This window comes from Purpureocillium lilacinum (assembly GCF_023168085.1).
Source record: "Purpureocillium lilacinum CBS 284.36 DNA, scaffold_5, whole genome shotgun sequence".
Taxonomy (NCBI): Eukaryota; Fungi; Ascomycota; class Sordariomycetes; order Hypocreales; family Ophiocordycipitaceae; genus Purpureocillium; species Purpureocillium lilacinum.
Window position 1 is genome coordinate 712885 of NW_027072115.1, and position 22872 is coordinate 735756.

At 61.1% G+C, this 22872-nt stretch overlaps 9 protein-coding genes across 9 annotated transcripts; 3 read left to right on the forward strand and 6 right to left on the reverse strand.

The window, feature by feature from the left end:
• Nucleotides 1-975: 975 nt before the first annotated feature.
• Nucleotides 976-1692, reverse strand: PLICBS_006817 (translation machinery-associated protein 20; the record flags this gene model as incomplete). The annotated part of the gene is made up of 2 exons (XM_065601059.1): nt 976-1620; nt 1675-1692. The coding sequence occupies 2 exons, from the start codon at nt 1690-1692 to the stop codon at nt 976-978; spliced, it is 663 nt and encodes a 220-aa protein (XP_065457131.1).
• A 414-nt stretch (nt 1693-2106) lies between these two features.
• On the reverse strand, nt 2107-2419 carry PLICBS_006818 (uncharacterized protein; the record flags this gene model as incomplete). Its single annotated transcript, XM_018320198.2, has 2 exons — nt 2107-2244; nt 2312-2419. 2 exons carry the CDS (start codon nt 2417-2419, stop codon nt 2107-2109), a joined length of 246 nt encoding a protein of 81 aa, XP_018180095.2.
• Nucleotides 2420-5486: 3067 nt separating this feature from the next.
• On the forward strand, nt 5487-6137 carry PLICBS_006819 (uncharacterized protein; the record flags this gene model as incomplete). The annotated part of the gene is made up of 1 exon (XM_018320200.2): nt 5487-6137. The coding sequence occupies one exon, from the start codon at nt 5487-5489 to the stop codon at nt 6135-6137; it is 651 nt and encodes a 216-aa protein (XP_018180097.2).
• An 877-nt stretch (nt 6138-7014) lies between these two features.
• On the reverse strand, nt 7015-10884 carry PLICBS_006820 (stress response protein nst1; the record flags this gene model as incomplete). Its single annotated transcript, XM_065601060.1, has 2 exons — nt 7015-7308; nt 7372-10884. The coding sequence occupies 2 exons, from the start codon at nt 10882-10884 to the stop codon at nt 7015-7017; spliced, it is 3807 nt and encodes a 1268-aa protein (XP_065457132.1).
• Nucleotides 10885-14082: 3198 nt separating this feature from the next.
• On the forward strand, nt 14083-15012 carry PLICBS_006821 (Rho GTPase; the record flags this gene model as incomplete). Its single annotated transcript, XM_018320202.1, has 5 exons — nt 14083-14117; nt 14264-14346; nt 14396-14401; nt 14478-14659; nt 14722-15012. The coding sequence occupies 5 exons, from the start codon at nt 14083-14085 to the stop codon at nt 15010-15012; spliced, it is 597 nt and encodes a 198-aa protein (XP_018180099.1).
• Nucleotides 15013-15916: 904 nt separating this feature from the next.
• Nucleotides 15917-16471, reverse strand: PLICBS_006822 (mitochondrial 54S ribosomal protein mL40; the record flags this gene model as incomplete). The annotated part of the gene is made up of 1 exon (XM_018320203.2): nt 15917-16471. The coding sequence occupies one exon, from the start codon at nt 16469-16471 to the stop codon at nt 15917-15919; it is 555 nt and encodes a 184-aa protein (XP_018180100.2).
• Nucleotides 16472-16542: 71 nt separating this feature from the next.
• Nucleotides 16543-18263, reverse strand: PLICBS_006823 (uncharacterized protein; the record flags this gene model as incomplete). The annotated part of the gene is made up of 4 exons (XM_065601061.1): nt 16543-16719; nt 16742-16891; nt 17063-18173; nt 18253-18263. 4 exons carry the CDS (start codon nt 18261-18263, stop codon nt 16543-16545), a joined length of 1449 nt encoding a protein of 482 aa, XP_065457133.1.
• Nucleotides 18264-18919: 656 nt separating this feature from the next.
• PLICBS_006824 (uncharacterized protein) lies at nt 18920-19707 on the forward strand (the record flags this gene model as incomplete). Its single annotated transcript, XM_065601062.1, has 2 exons — nt 18920-18927; nt 18960-19707. The coding sequence occupies 2 exons, from the start codon at nt 18920-18922 to the stop codon at nt 19705-19707; spliced, it is 756 nt and encodes a 251-aa protein (XP_065457134.1).
• Nucleotides 19708-19922: 215 nt separating this feature from the next.
• Nucleotides 19923-22291, reverse strand: PLICBS_006825 (uncharacterized protein; the record flags this gene model as incomplete). Its single annotated transcript, XM_065601063.1, has 4 exons — nt 19923-20618; nt 20721-20882; nt 20945-22064; nt 22125-22291. 4 exons carry the CDS (start codon nt 22289-22291, stop codon nt 19923-19925), a joined length of 2145 nt encoding a protein of 714 aa, XP_065457135.1.
• Between the last annotated feature and the right edge of the window lie 581 nt (nt 22292-22872).

Below are 22872 nucleotides of genomic sequence, written 5' to 3' on the forward strand. Positions count from 1 at the left end.
ATGAACAGACGCGCGTTCAAGATGGCGAGCTTAGTTAAAGAGTGTAAAAGTCGGAATGCTCGTTGCCGCTGGGTAAGGAAGTCATGACGATGGGGGGAGACGTCGCCCGATTTATACACGCCTCTCGTCCACTACTACCACCACCACTGCCAGCCAGCAACACTGTTCCCCATCACTCATCTATCTTTCCCCCTGATCCCATCGCCTTGGCTACGGAGCACTTCGTCATTTGTTGCATTGCGTGCTTTTTCCATCTGCCTCCCCCAGGAAACCCCCACTGCCGGCCGCCGTGTCGCGAGAAATGGCCCCCGGATCCGAAGTGAGGACTCGGGATCGTCCAGTCACCACGTTGAGGGCGCTTGCCGTACGAATGTAGCCGTTGTTGTTGGCGCTGCTCGCTCGTCAATGCCGCCTCATTTCGCGCGTGGCCGCGGGGTGCCTCGTGCCCGCGCGGGGCGCTCCGTGCTGCCAGACGCCGACAATGAGTCGCATGAGCCGGTTTTTTTTGTAAAAAGGCCAAGAAAATGAGATCTGCGTATTCGAAAATGAGGCACATCAATCGCCGAGGATTTGAGATTTCGAGAACGAGCAGGGCGGCGACCAAGGCGGCGCAATACGGACGGAAAGTGGCATGTTTCAAATTCCCTGCCGAACACGCTGCGTATCGAGTATTCCTACGTACTACATGATGATGGCCCTTGCTCTTTTTTTGGTGTTGTTGCTGCCGCCAAAGGCCAGCCACGAGCTCTGCCGCGTTTCGCCCCGTGGCAGGGCCAATGTTCCACGCTGATACTTTGTATGATCCTCCTGGCTCACTTTCCTTGCCGAAATGTCCTGCGTGGCCGATCGGCGGCAGCACGCGGTGTCGCACCCGCCGAGACTTCGCCGCCGTTCGTCGCTGTATATAAAATGCCACGAGCCTCACGGCACTGTTTCCAACCAACAGCCCCGTTAACCCCCTTGTCCGCCCCCCCTTCACTCCGTGGACAGCTTCCACAGGCCGTCGCCGAGAAAGTGCGCGTCCTCGACGACGGGCCCCTTGCCCTTGGCCTTGACCTCGTCGGTGGCGGTGACGAGGGTGCCCACGGCGCAGGCCTCCTCCTTGCCCTCGGCCATGATGACGACGGGCTCGCCCTTGGCCAGCTCCCTGCTCCAGCGGCCCTCCTCGTCCACGCCTTGATCCATCTCCTTGCCCTCCTCGAGCGGGGCCTTGTGAGCGCCCTCGCGCGGCAGGCGGCCGCCCTTGGAGGTCAGGCCGGGGGCCATGAGGGTGGCGCCCGAGAGGACGAAGCGGATGGCGCCGCGGTCTATGCGTATCGTGGGGAAGCTCTGGGGGAAGCGGTGGACGAGGCGCAGGTGCGGCAGGATGGTCGACGACACGTCCTGCTGGTAGAAGAGGGGCTCGGTGTCGAGCACGTAGAGCGTGTTGCGGTCCGTCAGCTTCATGCTGGACAGCGAGGCCTTTTTGGGCAGGATCTCGTCGATGTGCGGCGTCAGGAGCGGGTACGTCGCGAGGAGGGACCCGCGCAGCGAGCGCTGGACGGAGCTCTTGAGCTTTTGCTTGGGCGACGGCTGGATGCTGCGCGAGGACGAGACGGAGAGGTTAGCTGAGGCAGCTAGCTAGCAGCTGCCGGGATGCACGCTGCTCGGAGGGGGCACCGCGGGCGGGGAGACTTGCTCTTTTTTAAACATGATGGCTGATGTCTGGAGTGTAGCGAGCTAGGTGAAGGGTTCGGGTAGGGGAGAGTCGGTCGCCGGCAGATTGGGACGTGTTCGTGGCGCGTGACGGGTGACGGCGATGGCGATGGTGGGGTTGGAGTTGAGGATGGAGGGGAAAAGTCGACGGAGGGCAGCCGGCCACGGCCAGGGTGGTGGTGGGCCGGTGGTGCCCCGCGGTCGGTCAATGGCGGGGTAATTCCGTCGTCGCCTGCATCACGCCGAGCTACCAGGCATAGCAAGACAGTCACGCGCGGGAAAGACAAAGTGTTTTTCATCAAAAGACGCGTCCATTAAAGCAATTTACAGTGACCTCGGAGATCTATCATCTTAGGCGACCATCAGCGAGGTCGCTACCCGTAGTCTCTAAGCCGCCGATCCCCGCCGCCCCTAGCCGTGCGTGACGTGCGACACGGCGCCGCTGTCATCAAGGTGCACGTTGAGGCGGTCCTCGTAAAAGTCCTTGGTGACCATCTGGCCCGGCTTGATGACGCGGTGCTGCTCGGGGAGGTCCTTTTTGCAAAACATCTGCCGCGTCCCACTGTCAGTTCAGATGTCTCGATAGAGGCCCATCGGGTGGACGCCGCGGGCTTACCGTCTCGTTGGACTCGCTCTCGGAAAACTTCTTGCCGACGAGCTTGTTCTGCCACTCCTCCGTCTTGTTGGACGAGGCGTTTGTGATGCCGGGGACGACGAGAGGCATGGTGGGCGGCGGTGGTGTGGTTTGGTGTTGGGTGAGCTTGAGTTGAAGGCAGTCGTGGTGTGTGAGCTGGAGGTGTAATGAGGAAGCGCAAGACCAGTAGGTATGGTTTGTTTGTCGCAGGATTATGGTACAAGGGGAGAGTGCTCGAAGAGGGGACGACGCAAAACGGCGCTTCTTAAAGCTAGGTGGCAGTCTGTCTGCATGAACTTGTAAACTAAAGCGTCGACTTCCATTCAGGGTAGGTGCTTGCTTGGATGGGGGTGGACTGACGACGGCGTGTCGTAGGCGATGACGTCGGCTCACGTGGAAAGTAGAGTCGAAATCTACGATGGGCAATCGAAGCTTGTCTGTCTGCACACCAAACAAAAGCAGCCACCAGCACCAGCAACCACCACGACGGCCCGGCGCGACGGGTACCGTACCTGGGAGGTCTGATTCGAGACAATCCGGCCGTGGATAGATCCGAGCACGTCTGCCACGTAGATGCCCTTGTTGCAACTGCACGTCTCCGAGACCCGAGCTGGCTACCCTGCGGCGTGCGCACCGGCACCAACACCAGCCACAGCCGTAGCCACGCCGGACAGGCCAGGAGTCCAACGTTCTCCAGGTCTGCCTGTCCATGTCTTTCATCTGTCGTGCAACCCGAGACGGCATTGCATCGCCCCCAGCTCGCCCAACGCCGTGATCCATGGGCCCCCGTGCCGGGCTTCCGCATCTCGGCTCGCCCCAGGTCCCCCACGAGTCGAGCTGCCTGCCTCAGCCTCACCAGCCAATGGGTCGCCGCCGACGCCGCCCTGCCCCTGGAGGCACGGAGAGTCTTGTCTCACATCATCCAACGGAGAGAGGCGGATGCTGCTTCACGTAGGCGATCTCGAACGGCGAAGCCAGATGGCCGTCGTTTGACAAAGCTGTGGAAAAAGCAATGGATTCCAGCCTTGATGCCTCGGGTGTTGACGGGGGTTCCAGAGTCCAGACTGTCGTCCGCAAGACGTCGTGGTGCGTGGCCCAAAGCGAGGAATGCAAGAGGCGGGCTGGGCAGATTCCAGGGGGAGAGAAGACCCTCCCAGCGCGATGAGTCGCTAAAAATACCTGCCCGCCCGTCAGCCGCTAGCCTAACAGACAGTGCCGCCGTCCATTCACCTCGGACGGAACGGTCACCACCCCCCTGTGGCGGGGGGGCTGAGGCGACTGCACGAGGGCCCGTCACAATTTCACGGCTCAATGGGCACCCAGAAGTGAGTGGCACCGGATGAGGAACATGCCGTTTCGACGTGGCATTTCTGGCTTGCTGCGTCTTTGGTGCTTCCATGCCAGAGCCAGCGACGTGAAGCTACTCAGGTCGATTTCGCTGAGGTCACGGTGCATGTGTTAGCCAGCGCGTTGCCCACTCGGCTGCAGCTTGCAAAACGGCGGCTCCAGGTGCTGGACCAGCGGGCTGTAGCAGCAGGAACAGGACCAACAACGGCAAACGGTATAACGGCGGCGGCGGCAGACGTGCGAGATGGGATCGCGCCCTGACCGCGGCAGCATCAGAGCCGGAGATTAAATCCCCACGCCGTGCCCTGGCCAGCGCGTCCCATATTGCTCGTGCATGTATTGAGCGCGTATGTAGGTACGCATGAGCACTGGCTGCACAGCCGAGGACGCGCACCATCAAATTCAATCCGTCGCTGGCTGGTTCGACCCGGACACTGAGTGAGAGACTTCAGTGGATGGACGGACCACGGCATGTCACCTCCCCGTCCTCCCGCCCTTCCATTCAGCGCTGGGAGAGCTGGAGCTTCCACGGCGCGCGCGCTCAGCCCCCCCGCCCCAAGCCAGATTGGTCCTGGCTCGCCTACAGCAAATCAGCAGCCCCCTGTTGCACCCGCGCAATCCTGTGGTGCAGCGCCCCGTCCGTCCACGTCCACGTCCAACCAACCCGCCTGTCTGGCCTCAAACCCGCCGTCTGACCTCCCCAATCCCCTCGTCCCCCCCTAGATCGTCCTCTCCACTGGGGGGGCGGCCCCCAGCCACACTCCCGTCGGTAGCATCCTGGGCGGGCTGCCAGGCCGCCCGGCCAGGGCTGACTTGGATGCGCAGCTGGAGGGATGAGACGGGACAAAAAAACTGCAAGCTGGTGCTCCTGAGATCCTCGTCCTCCACAGACGGTACGCGGGACCGGACTATGCCGTGCACCTATCCCCATTGAGCCACTACTCCTATTCGGGGCCTCGCTGACAGGGTCTTGCTCTTTGGTGTCTCTCTCTCACGCAGAGCTTCGACATCCTCTTTTTCTCTCCTCTGACCCCTACTTTTTTTTGCTCTTCCTCATCTGCAAACCGCCGACTCCCACCCCGTCCGTGTTCCTCCTCCTCCTCTCCCGCCCCCCGGCCTCTCGTCGAAATCTCGGCTCCTTGGCCCTTTCTTCCTTCGACACCTCCCCCTTTCAGTCCCGCGGAACCGGCCTCTCCCAGCGCTCGGGACGCCCGCCTACCTGCGCGACAGCAGCACCCGCCGCCGCCGCCGCCGCCCCGCCCCTTTCTTTCTCAGCCCGCCCCCCCGGGAGCTGGTCTTGTACTGCGCTTTTCACAGCATCGATCGCTCGGTGCTTTTTTCTCCACGGGGTGACACTCAGATTGGCGGATCGTCCCGGCCAACCCTTTTTTGTTCCTCTTTTTTATTCTTTTTTCCCTCCATTATTCTATTCTTGACTCTGCTTGACTCTTTGCGGTCGACGCTGTGCCTTCCTGTCGCAGCCCTATACGAATCCGATCTCTACGACGTCGACGACACAAACGACGACGTGATACCCGCCGCGGCCGCCGAGCAAGACACACAAGGACGAAGGAGCTGAGGAGCCTCTGACGCCGCAGGGTTCTCCCCTCTTTGCTTGAGACGAACCCGTTCCCGACCAACACGGGGTCTCTTTCTTCCTCCCCCTTTGGGCGCCGCCACCCAACGAACCGCGCCGCCCGTCCATCCCGACCCGTAAGGCCACAGCTACGGACGGCCACGACTACGAACCTCGACCACGCATAACCGCTCCACAATCACTCCCCAGCGACAAACCACCACCACCACCACGATGCGGTCACAACTCCTCTCCGCGGCCACGGCCGTGATGACGCTCCTCAGCGCATCCGCCCTCGCCGCCCCCCACCCCGCCGCCGAGCCCGCCGACGCCCCCGTCGCCGTCCCTGCCGTCACGCCCCCGCCGCTCATGGGCGCCTTCGACATCAACTTCCTCCTCGGCCGCGCCGACAGCACGTCGTCCAGCGAGAAGCTCAGCGGCACGCTCTGCTTCACCACGTCCACCACCACCACCACCTCCTGCCCGCTCACCACCTCGGGCAAGCACGTCCGCACCGAGACGTGCTTCCCCACGGCCGTCGCCGCCTCCGAGTGCAGCCCGGGCCTCATGTGCACCATCGGCGCCGGCAACGAGGACATTTGCATGCGCAAGCACGACTCCCTCGACATTGGTGGCATCATCATCGCCATCGTCTTTGGCGTGCTCATCACGCTGGGCCTCGGCACGCTGACGTTCCTGTGCTGCCGTGATAGGCGCCAGCAGAAGCGTCTGGCGGCCAAGGCGGAGGCCGTTGCGCTGGCGCGCGCTCAGACGAAGAAGAAGCGCGCGCAGGATCAGCGCACGCCGCTGATGCAGCAGCAGGCGGCGCAGGGCCCCGGCTCCGGCCGCGGCAGCCCCAACCCGTTCAACGATGCTGCCCACTGAGGCGGCTCCGTTGACGCTGCGCTGCCCCTGTCTGTCCGCCTGTCTGTCTGTCTGCCTCCCTGCTCCGTACGCACGCACGTCTCCTGAAGGACGAACACCACCCTACCTTCAGATACCACACCTTCGCGTCCGTTAGGCGAGAGACGTCCGAGAGGTACGGTCAAGAAACGGCGTCGGGTCGGCGAGCAGACAAGACACCGGCCGTCGGGCGCGGGCGCGAAGCTTGTCCCCGCCTCCGCCTGGGAAAACAAAGCTTAACGCACGTACGTTGTACCTTACCGTCGTCAGATGGCCCGAGAAGTTCGGCGGGGAGGCACCCGACGAGTGGCCACGTTTGTCGCAGATGGATGGGGAATTTTTTTATTATTGACGCCATACGTTTGGAGATACCTACTGGGTCTGGATGGGATGTTTTTATTAGTATCACGCACAGCAAATCTACTACTACTACTGTACTGGGCTGGGTTGGGGGAACTTAGAAAGACGTACAAATTTTCACACATCTTTGCAACATCACTCATCACCGCCTGCCTCACTGTTGCATGTGCTGCTGTAACAAGCCAAGTGCTTCGCGCAAGGGCCGTACAGTCCAGCCCACAGGCTTGATAGATGGGTTGGCACAAACGCTTATTCTACACACGTCGCGGGCACGCACGCCTCTTGACGGCCATCGTCGTTGTTGCTGCTGCAGCTGCTGCGAATATACCCCGCCGGGGGTATTCCTTGATATCTGCTAATCGAACAGGAAATATTCACATCGCTTCGTCTCGCTGCCGGCGGGTTCTGCTGCCCGCTCCGGCCTGAGCGCCCTCTCTCCACACACGCACGCACGCACGCTCGTACACATACATGCCCTTTTCGGGCGAGCGCGGCGGCCTCAGTAATTGCTACGCCACCTGCGTGGGCTGCCGCTTCCGGCGCCGCGGGCTGGCTCGTAGAAGCCCTCCCACGTATCGACCTTGCCCGAGCCTCTGTCGTTGTTCGTCTTGGTGCCGCCGACGCCGTTCTGCCGGCTGGTAGCCGCCAGCGCCTCCCTGCGCAAGTCGACGCTCGCCGAGGTGCGGTTCAAAGGCCGCGCCGGCTGAGCGTTCGGCGGCACTATACCGATCCTCTCCAGCAGGTTCGAGCGCTTCGTTGGGCTGTCGCTCTGGCCCGACATGTTGGGCATGTCCTACATGTTCCACAACGACGCCTGGCCCACGAGCGGGCTGCCAATCTCTCCGGGGGCTCCGACCGCGCGGTGAGGTGCGTTCAGCCCGTCGTTGAGGTCCGGCACCCAACGGATCGCGTGCTTTCCATGGCCGCCCGTGTCTCGCCGCGTGTCGAACGTTCCGCCGCCGTTCGAGCTGTTGCCTTCGGTGTCGCATAGATTTAGCAGCTCCTGCTCCATGATGCTGGCGTCGCCCGATTGCGACTCGATCTGCGACTTTAACGTGCCTACGTCGACGAAGCCATCCCCGTCGGCACTGCTCGTGCTGCTCAGCGCCTGGCAGGCCTGGCAAAGCATCAATCGTAGAGCCGCATGACGCGACTGGGCCGGGCGGATGGCGCCGAGCCCGGCAGGAGATCCGACGTTGAACCCGTGAGGTACCGTTGGTGAGCCCCACGTCGTGTTCCCAAAACCTGGGGGTGGGAATGGCTGCGCCGCTCCCGAGGGAGGACCCCAGGGGCTGTGCGCGATGGGGAACCCGGAATCGACAAACGAGTTGGAGGCGAAGCCGCGGAGGCCCGGTAGCTGATGGCGCATGCTGCCGAGGTTGATTTCAGACGAGGGCAAGGGCTCATCGTCGCCCAGCAGCGCGCGGCTGCCGAGGTGCTGCTTGGCGTCTTCGTCTTCGTCCTGTGCCAGCCCGTGGTTCACACTGCCCGGTCTACCTATCGGGGCCGGCCGTCCTATGGGCTGCGACGGCGGAGCCATGCCGTCGTAACCCGTCGAGCCGTGTCGCGTGTGGGTCGGCGGCGGCACGTCCTTGGGCATCGGGAATCCGTGTCCCATCGAGTACTGGTCGTTGGCACCAAGAGGGAATCCAGGGGGCGGCGCGGTCATGGGAGGAAATCCGCGACCCGCTGGGCCGTTGATGCCGGGCGGCGGCCCCATCATGTTGGGGCTGGAGCGATACGGCAGTGGAAACATGGGTTCGTGTCCCATGGGGCTGGAGAATCCGGGGGGCCGTTGGTGCGCCAGGCCCGGAGGCGGCTGCATTCCCATCGGGGGGACCTGGAACGGCGGAGTGTGACTTGGAGGCCGAGACTGCGAGCTCTGCGGCGACATGGGCTGCGCAGAGTGCTGCATGGCGATGGCGCTGCCCCCGCTTGCTTTTCGTTCCTGCCCGATGGGCCCGGGGCTGGCGTGGACCGGTGTGAGCGAGTGAGGAGACTGGTTCTGACTCGGTCCAGGGGCGGCCTGGGTTGCCGCCGAGTTTTGTGGTGCCGGCTCCGCCTGCTGCGACAGGGTCCGCGGCCGGATCGGGGTCGGGGCCTTGGGGATGGCCGGAGTGGCCACGGGGATCTTGGGAGAAGCAAAGCTCGTCGGGTTGGTGGGAAGCTGAGGGAGGGCGGCCGGGACCGGGGCGGCATGTTGCTGCCCGCGCTTTGTCGACTGTGGCTTGTGCGCCTTCTCGTCCCTCGCCTTCTCCTTGGCTTCGGTCGCCTCTTGAGCTTCCCTCTGTGCCTTTGCCGCACGTGCCTCCTTTTCCCGCTTGTCGCGATCTTGTTTCTCCTTCCGCTCTTGCGCCTCGCGCTCCCGCTGTTCTCGGGCCTCCTTGTCCTTCAGGCGCTGCTCCTCCTTGAGCCGCTTCTCGCGATCCTTGGCCTCGCGGGCCTTGCGCTCCTGCTCGGCCTGCTTCTCTCGCTGCTCGTGAATTCGCCGTTGCCGTTCGGCCTCCTTCTTCAGCCGCGCATCCTCTTCTGCCTTGCGTTGGGCCTCCTTCTGCTTGCGCCGCTCTTCGGCCTTTTGCTTCTGCTCGGCCAGCTTCTTCTGCTCGGCCTCGAGTCGCGCGGCCTCCTCGGCGGCCTTCTCGGCCTCCTTGCGTGCCTTCTCCTCGGCGAGGGCCTGCTTCTTCTGGGCAGCCTTGTCCTTCTTCTTCTGGGCGTTCTTGGCTTTCTTGGCCTTTTGGTCCTCGACCTGGCGGCTCTCCTCCTCGAGTTCCTCCAGCAGCTTCTGTTGGCGCTCCTTGGCCACCTTTTCCTTGTAAGCGGACAGCACGCGCTGTTCAAACATGCGGGCCGCAAAGATTTGGAACATCCTGCGTCCCTCTTCCATGCGTTGTTCTTCGGTCATGGGGTCCTGGCAGCAGCATTCAGTATGGAACGTCGGCGGCATTTCAGAAGGGTTCGAGTATACCTCTTCGTCCTCATACTCCTCGTCTTGGCTATCCTCATAGTCGTCTTCCTCGTCCTCTTCGTCTTCGTACTCGTCTTCTTCCGGGGGCGGGTGACTATGAGGATTGGAGTATGAGCCGTTGGGATGACCGTAGGCGCGGGAGAAGTGCTCGCGGGCGTCTTCCTCTCGCGCCATTCGACGCTCGGCGAGCTGCTCCATCATCTCGATGAAGCGCTTGCCGTCGTTCTTGAGGAGGTCATCCGCCACGGTGAGAATGCCGCCTAAGTCCATGTTACCATATGCGCTGAGAAGGGTTTCAAGGAGCTGCGTACCCTTGACCTGCAGGCTGTTCCCAAACGTCAAGAAATCGGCTACGTCTCGTTCGTGCGTGTTGTGGTACTCTTCGGGGGGTTCGTCGTCGCTGTACTCGTCGTCCTCGACTTCGTCCTCGCTATAGACCTCCTCGAGCTCATCCTCGTCGTCGTCGCCCACGTGCTCGACTATTCTACCGCGTGACGGTGGCTGCTGGGCCGCATATCCAGAGGGGAGGCGGCGCGAGGCTTGGAGGGGAAAGTCGTGAGTGGTTGAGGCCATCAACGGCGGCCCTTCGCCTTGGTTGGCGAACTGCTCGAGTTCGAGGTAGTAGGCATCGTAAAGGCCCTCCAGCTCCTCCTCGATTGCGGTTCTCTTACGACCGCAAACAGTGCAGCTGCAGGTGTGCTTTTGCTGCTCCTTCATCTTCTTGAGGACTGCGTCCTTCTCGACCTTAACGAGAGACTTACGCTCGTCCTCGCCGAGGCCGAGCCAAAACTCCTTGATCCGCTCCCGCTCCTCGTGGTTGCTCGTGCTCCATATCTTGTCTCGGGACATGCCAGGCCCGCGCGTGGCGACAGGCTGACTGTGCCTGGGTTCCAGAGCTGTGGGCAAGGGCGACTCGGCGGCATTCTGCTTCTTCTTTTTCTTCTTATTCTTCTTGGACTTGCCGGCGGGCGCGGAGTTGCCGTTGGTCGTCGGGTAGGAGGAGTCAGCAGGGGCAGCATAATCGACCTCGTCCTCGCTAGGGACGGTGTCTTGCTCGTCGGCGGCGGGAGCATCAGACGAGTGATGAGCTGGCGGTGCGGGGTTCGGGTGGCCATTGGCCGCCTGCTCGGCGGCGGCCTTCGCGGCGGCCTTTTGGCGGCGCTTCTGCTTCTTGCGATTCACGGCCGGGGCTGCAGCGTCGACGGGAGGCGGCGGCGGGGGCGGAGACGGGGCGGACGGATGGTGGTTTGCCCGGGTCGGGGTCGAGGGCAGGGACGAGTCCGAGGGCGAGGCGCCCTTGGGAACGGTGATGAACTTGGAGCCATCCTTGTTGGTGTACTTTGAGGTGCTGTTGCGAGGCGATGCCGGCGTAGGAGCGGCCGGGGTCTGTTTGGAGGCCGGCATCGTACGTCTTACGGAGCGCAGGCCGACGACACCATCAAGAGGGCTCGCGGTGGGTGGCGGGATTCGGGGACGGGGGCGCGGGATAGGCTCGAGTGCACCAGCGTGTCGGCGGGACGCAACGTGTCAGCCTCGAGCGGGCGAGCGCAAGCGGGTGCGGAGGTGCTGGCGGCTGGCCTGGAGGGGTTGCGCGGACGTGGTCGGCGGAGGGCGAGGGAGGCGTGAGGTTGGTGAGGGATGTATGGATGTATGCAGATGGTGTTTGGCGTTGGTGTGGAGCGAGCGAGAGAGATTGATGGAGGCTCCAGCGGCCATGTGCAGTGGCCGTCCCAAATTGATAGGCGCTTTGCCGTGTGCTGTTGCCCGCCGCACGCCAGCCCAGCCCAGCCCAGCCCAGCCTTGGCCCTTTGGGGGGGTGGGAGTCAGGGTTATCAGGCGCCTTAGGTCAGCAATGACGCAGTGGGGTTCGCCGACGGAAGGGGCAAGCGTGGGTTGACGGATGTGCCTGCGTCGTCGCTGGCGGGAGGGTTGTCCGCGTCGTCCGCGTCGTTGTGCTGTACCAGCGGGAGCCTATCGCGCTGTGATTTACCAAGTCTACGAAATATTGCGTCGATGGTAGGTGCGTTTCTTTTCTAATCACTGCAAATTCATGCATCGACATTGGATGTCAGGGCGCGACGTTGAGACGCTTGAGGTGATGCGCCCGGTCAGAAGCTACAGGTCGCATGTGCTCTGGGCTAGAAGCGACGGGAGTCACTGCAGCATGCCGCGCTGTCCCGCGCCTGCGGGTACCTCGAAGACCAGCTGCCCGCAAGGTACGGACAGGTCCATGGATGCCCTGTTGGGCACATCTCGGGGCATCTGCAGCGCACCTCCTGCTGAAAACTGGGGCGGTCCAGTGAGGTCCTGGATCCATCACGTGACGGAGCCAAAGCCAAATTTTCGATGGAGACTGGTCTTTCATTGGGCCGGCAACTTGGCAGGCTCTTGCACGCCAGACACCCTGGCCAGACACCCTGATGAACCAGAGCAGATGGTTGGCCTCAGACGCGGCGCTTCCTCGAAGCTCCGCCATGACTTGAAGACAGCTTCAATCGGCAACGATGCTGTGCCCATCAGCCAGCGCTCCGAATCGCCGTACGCCGTCGCGTCCGCCAGTCGCCCGCCATGACGCTGCCTTGTACATCACGGGCCTCTCTCGCTTGCCAGAAGACGCTCTCGGATATCCACGGTGACCCCCTTCATCCAGTCACACAACCGTCAGGCTACCGGTGTACCAAACGTCGCGGTTCCATTGATGCGTCTGGAGGAGTGCACACACGCGATTGGACCGCTCATGGCATAGTTCGTCCGATGCTCGCACAAGTTTCCTACTCGCGGGACGGGGCGATGCGACGAGAGACCGGTGCCTTTGCAGGCCAACCTAGTGCTCTGACGTCGACGGTGCATGTCGGCCGGTCTCAACCGCCATGCAACGGCCTTTCATCGCGTGGTGCCACGCCGTCTTGTGCACGTGCCGTCGAGGCGTACGGCGTCCTATTGCAGGGCGACCTGCGGCATACCACGCGCTCGCATTGCCCACTATGACTGGGATCCGCGTTCTCAATGGCCTGACAGCAGCTGATGGGCAAGCGAGCAAGCGTCACAGCCGATGCCCAAGGGGCTGGGTGCTTGCTGTTGGTCGATGGGTTGGACGGGCCGGCCGTTTGGGGATGGCATCACGGCCCGTGTCGCCTCTGCAACAAACACTCTTCACCCGGGTTCACGGTACTGGGAGGCGCAAACTGCCGAAGCTGCCCGGGCCAGTGAGCAGCTCGGAACGGCAACCCTGCCCTGCGCTGCTCCCCGCTGTCAAGAGGCTCGCTCGGGTTGTGTCGTCGGCGGGCAGGGCAGGCCGACTGCGGATGGGAGGGGGAGCCCGTCATCCCTGGGCCCGATAGCCAATGGCGATGCCAGGCACGCCCAGTCGTGTCCCACGCGGCGCCGCGTCCGTGGCCCCCGGCGTCCTAGTTCGCGGGTTGATGTCTTGCTTGGACGATGCATAGCCTCCTCCGTCGTCGTGTTCCTGAGAGACCGGAATGGGGGACACCGGGCGGCCCGGCCGGGTCAGCACCCTGAAAGAAAAAAGAGAGAGGCACCCCTGGAGACGACGGGGGCGTCGCGCAGTGAGTGGCCCTGGGCTGGGCGGACTCGTCCTTGGCTGGTCTTCTTGTCGTTGATCTGGCAGGCGGCCGCGTCTCCAGGACTTTCAGACACCGTAATGCGCCAGCCGGCACGCCGGGAGCGCAGACGCCTGGCCGCCGTGCCCGTGCCCCCGTCGTAGCAAATGAGGCCGCCGCCGACTCGGCGTAATCAATCGAGTCGACCTGCACAACATCTCGCTTCCTGTTACACAGCCAAACTGCTCGCGTCGGCTCAGCTCAGCCCAGCGCGGCGCGTCAGGACGAGCCGCCACTGGGCGTTGCAGTGCAGTTAGGTAAGCGGGAACGGCCAGCTAGCGGCTGCGTCCAGGTACAAGGTCCGGGCAGGTCGTCTCCGCACTTTGCCAGGTACCGCGCCCGCTGTAGGACTTGGACCCCCCCCGTTTTCCCGCTGTTGTTGGACCAGTCAATCAGTCCATGTCCATCCATCCGTCGACCCCCCGGCCGTCGTGCACCTCTGCCACCTCTCCCGCCGACGCAGAAACCACAGCTCGTCCTCACCTTGCTTAAGCTCTCCCATTCCCATTCTGATTCCTCCGCCTCTCGCCCAAGCCCGTCGCCGACAATCCGCGTTGCGAGGCCGTTGCCGTCCGCTGTGATTGCCCCTGGACCGCCGTCGGGGCCGCTGGCAGACCGCAGCCAGAACGCGAGCGCCGACTTACGGTACCTCTTCAGCTCGTATTCGACGAAAAGCTTGTCCTTCCACTCAGGCCGTCCCACCGCACCGGCAGACCTGCCGATCAAGTCTACGGCCTCCGACGACCGCGCCTTGCGAGCTTGCCTCGACGTGCTTCGGAGCACAGAATAAAAGGGGCAGAGGTCGAGACACGAAGCTGCCTCTCTTCCTGCTCCACCAGCCCAACGGCAGCCGAGGACACGCCCAGGCCCCGACGAAGTCTCGCTCTTCACCCTGAAGGTTGGAGATCGAGCCGGACAGCGGTTCTCGACTCGCCCCGACCCCAATTGAGAGCGTTGCGTGAGGAGCTAGCCTTGTTGCACCATGGCGAGCGCAAATCCGCAGAACGTCATCCGCAGGTACGTCCACTCGAGCGCGGCGCCTCGCAGCCCGTTCTCCTTTGCCTGGTCGTACACGAGCTCTGGCTGTTTCAATGTTGTCCCCAGGAGCTCGGTGAGCTCGGGGCCCGACTGCCATCGCAGTTGACTGACGCATGCCTGTGCAGGAAACTGGTCATCATCGGAGACGGTGCCTGCGGCAAGACGAGTCTGCTGAGCGTCTTCACTCTCGGCTACTTCCCTACAGCAAGTTGATCCTCCCTGCATGATGACCCGCATCATAGCTAACCGTCCTGCAGCATTACGTGAGCTTTCTCCCGCGACGAGTTTCGGGAACCCCGAACCCCGCGAGCTGACCGACGGACAAACAGATTCCCACAGTCTTCGAAAATTACGTGACCGACTGCAGAGTGGACGGCAAGTCTGTGCAGCTGGCCCTCTGGGATACAGCCGGCCAGGAAGACTATGAGCGATTACGGCCCCTCGCCTACTCCAAGGCGCACGTAATCTTAATAGGCTTCTCAATTGACACGCCCGACTCTCTGGACAATGTCAAGCACAAGGTCGGGAACTTCCCCTTTGGCTGGGCATGGTGTGTTCGCCGACGAGCTGACACGTCACGCAGTGGATCGAAGAGGCAACACGCCTGTGCGCTGGCGTACCCATCATCCTCGTGGGGCTGAAAAAGGACCTCCGCGAGGACCCCGTCGCCATCGAAGAGATGCGGAAGAAGTCTCTGCGATTCGTCACGCAACACGACGGCGAGGTTGCCGCCCGCGAGGTCGGCGCCAGGAGATACCTCGAGTGCTCAAGCCTCAGTGGCGAGGGCGTTGACGACGTCTTCGAGGCCGCCACACGCGCCGCCCTGTTGACATTTGAAAAAGGGGAGGGGTCTGGCTGCTGCGTCGTCCTATAGTGCCCCGTGCACCGAGACCATCGTATCCGTCGTGCGGCCGGTCCCATGAAGACGAGGCCGCACTTGTGGGCCAGGAAGCCAGACTCAACAACATCGAATGCAAGGATGGTACCGACGGTGGGCGCCTTCAGCAGCCTCAGACAGCACCTCGACGCCCCCGTCGGGAACGGCTGCCACCGGCTGTGCGGCTGAACCCCCGTACGCAAGCCGCTACAAGCCCCTCCTCTCGCACTCTCATGGCACGCGGCATCAGCATGTCTTTCTTGGATTGTTTCGGCAAGCGAAGTCTTTCTGCAGTCTCTCTCGCTCTCTCTCTATGTCCATCGCTATCTCCGCATGTCGTTTTCGTTGTTTCCCACACTCTCTCTTACATACAAAGCGCCCCTGGGAGGAGGAGCGGCGCACGCACTGAATATCTGTCTGTTCGACGGAGAGAAGCGGCTTCACTCTCTGTATTAATAAGGTACGGCGGCGAGCACGTGGCCGCCCAGGCATAGAACAGCAAGCAGGATTCATCACTTTTGACCCAATCGTTTTCCGCTCGTGTTTTGCACGTCGTTGTGTGCGATTTTGGTGCCGCGCTTCCGCAGATTGCTTGCTTGTCCTCGGGGCATTGGAAATGGGCGAGAAGGGTTGGTGTGGTTCCAAGGTTCGCGACTGAAAAGCAGGGTCCCATAAATTGTCAGTGATGTCTCGCTCACGAAGCGCGACGGCGTCGGGCATTTGCGAGTCGCAGATGCAGGTATCCCATAGATGAGGCAGGAAACGCTGTCATTGCTGTTGTCTATCTGCCGCTTTCCTTCAACAGATGGTGGTGGTGGTGATACACAGATGCTATAGTTTGTACAAATTGGGGGAAAATCAAGCCTCCTCCTCCGTCTTTACTCATACACCCCTCGACCATTCACCTCTTCCAGTCGTGGTTCCAAGCCTCCTTGGCGGGCGTATCCGTCTGGAAGCGGGCGTACTCGATGGGCACGCTGTCGACGCCGTACACGCCCTTCTTCTCCATGGCCACGCGGTACAGGTACCCCTCGCCGCGGCCCTCGGGCCCAACGGTGCGGCGCAGCTCCTCGCACGCGTTGAACATGCCCGCGTGCATGCGGTGGCGCTCGCGGTCCAGCGCCTCGTGCTGCTGCCGGCGGAAGAGCTGCCACGCGCGGTGGATGGTCCAGTGGCGGAGGTAGCGCTGGCGCGCCATGCGCAGCGGCGGCGGCGCGGGCGAGAACATGTTCTGCTTGAGGATCTTGATGCGCTGGTGGTTCTCGGACCGCGGGGCTTGCCGGTTCTTGCGCGCGGGCTTGCTGCCGCCGGCGGGCTTGGGGGGGACGCGCGCCGCGGCGGAGGGTGTCGTCGAGAAGAGGCGCGGGCGCGTGGCGGTTGTGCATGTCGTGGGCTGGGTGGCGGCCGGTGCGGCGCGGCGGGTGAACAGCCCCCGGAGGGAGAAGAGAGACGTCATCACTGCGGAGGGCGGATGTGCTTCGTGGTCGTCTTGTTCTGACTTCGTGTCCTTCGCTGATCGCTACACTTCTAGCCGTTTGAGTCCGTGATTTTCGCTGCCGAATTCGTCGTTTCGGCTTCCTTCCGCCTCTTATTATCCTTCTTGTACAGCAATTCCTCGACCGCGACAATCGGACAGGCTTGAGCGGCCTCGGGTTCGGCGTCGGAGAGCTCGAAGTCGGACCGCGACAGTTCAGTGCTGTCCGGCTAGGCCTTGTCTCAAGTCTACAAAGTCGGCGACCCTAGGGTCGGCGTCGATATCTCGGCGGAGGCTGTCAAAGAGTTCCAAGGCTTCGCGGACGTCGAGGCGTGTGTAGATGCAGTCGGGATGGTTGGGGGCGTTGCGGAAGACGTCGTCCGTGTAAAACTTGTGGATATCCTGGCGAGGTTGAAGGGGAAAATGTTAGCGGCTGTGGTTCAATTGGCCCGAGGTCGGAATCCGGATAAACCCTGTGCCGACTAACACGCGCATCGAACCTGCTCCTCGCTCATACCTCCATTCAATCTCTCCCCATCTCCATCGTGCAGAAAGGAAAAACAGAAGACTTACGCTGGTGTTCTCATCCTCTCGAGTCTGGAACAAGAAGATGCGCTCAAGCCTCTTCTCGTGCAAGAGCAGTCGCGTCGCCTTGCGGGCCGCCTCGAGATCCGCCGCATCAATCATCTCAAAGAATGTCCAGCCAGTGGCCTCTTCAAGTGCCTTGATCAGTGGCCACATGTAATAAGTGACCTGTGGCATTTCAGCCGCGGACAGCTTGTGCAGAAGGTGTGCAAACTCAAGGACTCTCGGACAGTCGCGTAGCTTGCCCCTGACCCTTTCCACCGCCTTGCGGTCGGCCGTCTGAATCACGCTCCTATACGCGGAGCACAACTTGCCGAATACTGGGCCCGAAACCCGCCGACCAGGCTGAAATATCTCCATTTGGGCCGAAGTAACGTCGGGGAACTCGCTGAAGATGCCGCTCAAAAGCTGCATGATGTCCCGGCTCACCACTTTGAGGCGCTCAAGATACTCCCGCGGCGGCCGGGGCACCTGGCCACAGTACACGAAGGACCTTTTTAGTCCAGCCTCTTCGTCGTTGACGTTCAGCGTGAAGCGCACACTTTCCAGCTCCTCGGACAAGGACAAGGAAGTCGGCTCCGTGTCATCTTCTGGTTCATCAGGCAGATGACGAAAGATGTAGTCCCCTCCTTGATGACCGCCATAGTACGATGCGCTGTACAGGGACATGAAGACTGTCGCCTCAACGGCTTCGGGGTCGCCGTAGCAGCCGATTCGGACCTTGGTCTTGTGGCAAAGCCGCGGATACATTTCCGCGCAGCTCTCTTGTGCCGACGTATGTAGCCGCTCGGCCGCAAGGCGTGCGCGTCGGCTGGTCTTGACGTCCTCGGCTACCTTGGCCAGGTGTCGTAGCCGGGAAATATACGGGCAAATGGCGTATCCTTTGCCGCGAGTTTGCCATCCTGCCAGCGACTCATTGTGCCAGAGAATGGTATCCTCGTTCACCTCTCGCTGCTGTTCCTCCTGGGCAAGGCGTGCCTGAATCGGAGCATATCGACTCTGCTCTGATTCTTCGCTGTTGGTTTCCGCATGCTCGCCACCGTGAGCAGAGTCGTATTGTCTCCAGGACCACTCTTCCACTGGTGCCGGGGCGGTGACTCTGAATCGGAGCGTCTAGGTCAGTGACGCTCTCAGAGATACAGATGCGACGACCAACGGACGGGTGTATGGGCACTTACGTAGACTGCATAATAAGACATATGCCGTATTTTACGATCAAATGATGATGAGAGACTGGTATATCGCCTGTTTGATTCGAAATTTTCGCCTCGTTCCGGCATGCGTCAGGGAGAGGAGGGAGGGTCGTTGCGGACTGAAGTGATATAGGCTCGGGAATTCGCCCAGACAAAACACCCGCTTCGTAGGTTGACCTGGAAATTGTCGAACAAACAAGCCGTCCTGGTCGAGCCTGAAGTCAGTCGGCCTGTAACTTCTCTCCGTCGTAGTTAAAACGCCGGGGGCGGCGCCTGCCCACCTAATACACGCGAGAGAGTTTGCTTCGGCACGCCCCCTTGCGAAAGCCACTCGGCCCTGTCGAGTAGCACAGCACTGGTCTAAGAGTTAACAGGCCCGAGTTCGAGGGGTGATTCACAGCCAGACTTTTCTCCGTCCATGTTTACCACAAGCATTTTACGTAGCGATTCCAGTTATATAGATCCGTCTGCTCTTGTGCATTCCCTTGTCTTGCACTGCAAATTTTGCCCTGAGAAATTGACTGCGCATCATGTCTACTGGATCCCCAAGCAACTTGCAAACTATAGCAGGGAGCGGCGCGCAAAGAGGTGTGTTTAAAATGCATGGCATCTTCTGTCCATGGAAATAAACTAACAGCGGTTGCCATTCAAGATGGCCCTGTCCCCGAAGCCACTCTTGGAGGAAGCCGCAGCCCGTCCCCTGAGGAGCCCCCAGAGCTGCCAAGGGTCAGTGAGCTGCCCCCAGAGCTCCTCGCGCTACCTCTCGACGATGACTCGGAGGAATCCAAGTCTGATGGATCCGAGGGCTGGGTGATGACGGGCCGCCCTCAACCTGTCCAACGGACTGCCGCCGTCCCGCCCTCATCTGGGATCGAAGGCAGTGCGGCAGCAGGGAGCAGCCCTAACGACGCCGGTGTCGCCGAAGAGAAGCCGTGCGATTTCGACAACGACAGCGTCGAGTACTTGTGGTCGTCGGCCTCGACCCTGAACTGGGATAACGGTCCGTTTGACTACGAGGTCCCGTTCGACCGGCCTCTGCTGCATGAGATGTACCAGTTTGAGGCCGATCATCCTCGCGCGGCTTCCCTCCTTCGGACGCTTAGGAGCCTCCCCAGGCGAGCGCAGCAGGTCGGCAGCGCTGCTACCACTGCCGCGTCATCCGCAGTGCAGTCAGTCCAGGATGGCACGGCACCGGGACAAGCTGCGCAGGCGGCGCGCTACATCATCCGCGAGGTCGGGCGGATAGGTGAGGGCGCGGCAGAGGAGGCGCGGCAGAGGGGCCAGGAACTATCTGAGGCGGTGGCCAGGCAATGGCCGGAGTTGGTGGCTGCCCTGGGGAGCGGATGGTTAGGACAGATAGGAGACCTGGCGGGCGAAGGAGCGGAGTTGTTGCCGGGCCTCGAGCAGAATCATAGGCTGGCCAGGAGGGCGACTCGATGAAGATGGGCCCAGGGGTTGCCGACTCGATCCTCAATTGCCTCGATTTGAATATGATACCCAAAGAGACTGTCTCGCATCTATCTCACTATCACATAACCACCTGCTCATTGGTTGTCGCCGTGTGTGTCATTGGGCCGGCATGCTTATGCGCCTCTATCGGAATAACCATGAGGTTGACCTGGAACTCCTTCCCAGAATGCGTCCACGCCAAAGCCTCAATGAGAGTATCGCACTGGATTCAAATCGCGGAACTCTCCTCGCAGGCTCTCCACCCCTTCCCTCTTAACAAGCTCTACCAGCTTTGCCACCTCCGGCGCAATCACCTCCTCGTCGAATCCAAAGTACTCGTACGCGTCCTTGCCCGGCAGGCTCTTCCCAAACTTCGACATGGAGAATCCCGCATCGGCGTAGCGCTCCCATCCGTTGACGGCGTACGCCTCGATTACGACCCGGGGAGCATTGCTCCGGTACTGCAACGTCCGGCGCTTATACTCGATGGGCTGGCTGTCGAATAGTCGCTGACAGGGGAACGACACCACTCTGGCCTTGATGCCGAACTTTTGGCGCAGCACGTCCCGAGTTTTGATGGCGAAGCACATCTCGGCGCCGACACCGATCAGAGTCACATCTGCATCCTTTTCTTCGATGAAGACGTATGCGCCGCGCTGCACGCCGTCGCGACTAGAATGCTGCGGGTACTGCTCGACGGCCTGGCGAGAGAGGGAGATGATGGAGGGCGTGTCCCGCGCGTCAAGGGCGGCCGTGTACGCGCCGGCGACCTCTTCAGAATCGCAGGGGCGGATGTAAAGGATATTGGGCATTGCGCGATAGAGTGCGGCGAGCTCGATGGGCTGGTGCGTTGGCCCGTCTTCGCCGGTGCCGATGGAGTCGTGCGTCGCGATGTGGATGGCCTGAAGATGTTGAAGCGCGCCCATGCGAACACCGGGAGCGGCGTACTTAACTCAGTGTTGGCTTGCGAAAGTTAGGACCACAAGAGAGGAGAGAGGGCTTACGATGTAGAACATGAAGAAGCTGGATGTTACTGGTAGAAACGTGCCTTTGTTGAAGGCGGCTATGCCGTTCGAGATGGACGCCATGGCATGCTCGCGGACTCCCCAGTGTATGTACCTGCCAGAGTAGTTGCCGTTGATGCCACAAGATGTTTGAAGATTGGGCTGGTGGATTGTCAATATTGCTGCAGGCGTCTGTGTGTGTGCAAATACGCCCAAGGACTTACGTGCTGAAAGTCAACCTTGCCCTTCCAGATCATGTTGACCGAGGGCGACAGATCCGCTGTCCCGACCATCATGTTCGGCAGCCTCTCAGCCAGTGGATTGCACACGAGGCCTGAAGACTTTCGTGTTGGTGTTGGCGTCGTGGGGAAGTCTTCCTTACTTGGGATGAGTGTCCTCCAATCTTGTGTAAAGCGACCCTCTACTCTCGTCATGAACTCGGCATGAAGATCGGGGTACTCTTTGGCATAATCCCCAAGCATGCTGTGCCAACTCCGCTCCAGCTCTTCGCCTCTCTTCACCATCTCTCGGAAGTAACCGTACACTTCGTCCTGGAGCACAAAGTGTTCGTCCGGGTTCATGCCAAACGACTGCTTGATGCTCCTGACGTCCTCTGCTCCGTACGCCGCGCCGTGGGCCTTGGCGTCGCCAGCGACTTTGCTTCCAATACCAATTACAGTTCGGACGTTGATGAATGTTGGCTTCTCTGTTGACGCCTTGGCTGAGAGCAGTGCTGTGACGAGACCTTCGACGTCGTAGCATCCGTCCTCGACGTTGAGCACATCCCAGCCACAGGCTCGCATCTTGGCATCCACGTCTTCTGTATTGCACAGGTCAACACTACCGTCGCAAGTGATTTGGTTATTGTCATAGATGACGACTAGGTTGTTGAGCTTCCAGTGCCCGGCTAACTGTATCGCCTCGAGCGCGACGCCCTCTTGCAGGCATGCATCGCCGATCATGCACCATGTTGTGTTATCGACGAGGTTGAAGCCGGCTTCGGGCCGGTTGTACGTAGCTGCGAGGTTCTTGGTCGCCATGGCCAGACCGACCGCGTTCGCCATGCCCTGGCCAAGAGGTCCCGTTGTGACTTCGATGCCTGGGTGCTCGATCTCTGGGTGCCCCGGGCAGAGCGAGTCAGTGCGCGATGAGTGGTACGACTTGAGCTGGTCGAGTGTCATGGCCGGGTAGCCGGTGAGGTGCAGGAAAGTGTATTGGAAGAGGCATGTGTGGCCGTTAGACAGCACGAAGCGATCGCGGTTGAAGAAGTCGGGGTTGCGGGGAGAGTATCTCATGGTGTATTTCCAGAGGGCGACGCCGATGGCGGCCATGCCCATGGCGCTCCTGGGACCATCAGGTAAGTTCATGTGTTCTTGATCTGAAGAAGCGAGGTGCCCCACGTACCCTGGATGGCCGCCATTGAACTGTTGGCATAAATCAGCAATAAGGCAGCGAAACTGTCGCAGGACCAAGTCTATCATCTTGTCATCCTCCTTGTTGAAGCGGTTAATGTCTCGCTTGACGTGTGGGAGACCGTTCAGCAGCTCTGAAGTCACAGCAATTGGGGCCATGATCGTACTTCGTTTCAGGTGCAGGAGTAAATCACAGTCCTCAGCCAAAACACAGCATGATCAAACGAGGTGTCGCAGCTCGTTATATTCGGTTGCCCCTATGGTAATGGTAGTAATCCACATTCCGCCCGCTTGAGCGGCCTCTCTGATTACCCGATTTGGCAATCCGGATATCGACCCGCGCGTGTGCCTACCCGTTTCCGAAAGAGGCAATGTAAAGCGCTTAGCTTTCCAAACTCCCTCCATTTCTAACAGCGACATTTTCCGCCCGGGCGACGCGACTGGCGGTCTCGATCTCGGAGAGCACTGCTTTCAGATGCCTATTGTATGAAAGCATTTGAAGTCATCTTGGGAGTTGCTAGACAGTTGAAAGTAGCCAAAGTTGGGCGGATCCGCTCGGGGGGCCAGGATATTTCGCCTTTGTGGGCAGCTCGGTGATTAATGTCTTGAATGCATGTCATCAAGATGCCAAGATGTGGTTGCGGCTCTAGGAGCTCCGACGCTTCAATGCTACGTGAATACCTCACTTGACTGGATATAATCCAGTCCAGTGACTTCGCCCCAATTCAGTTGCCGCCCAG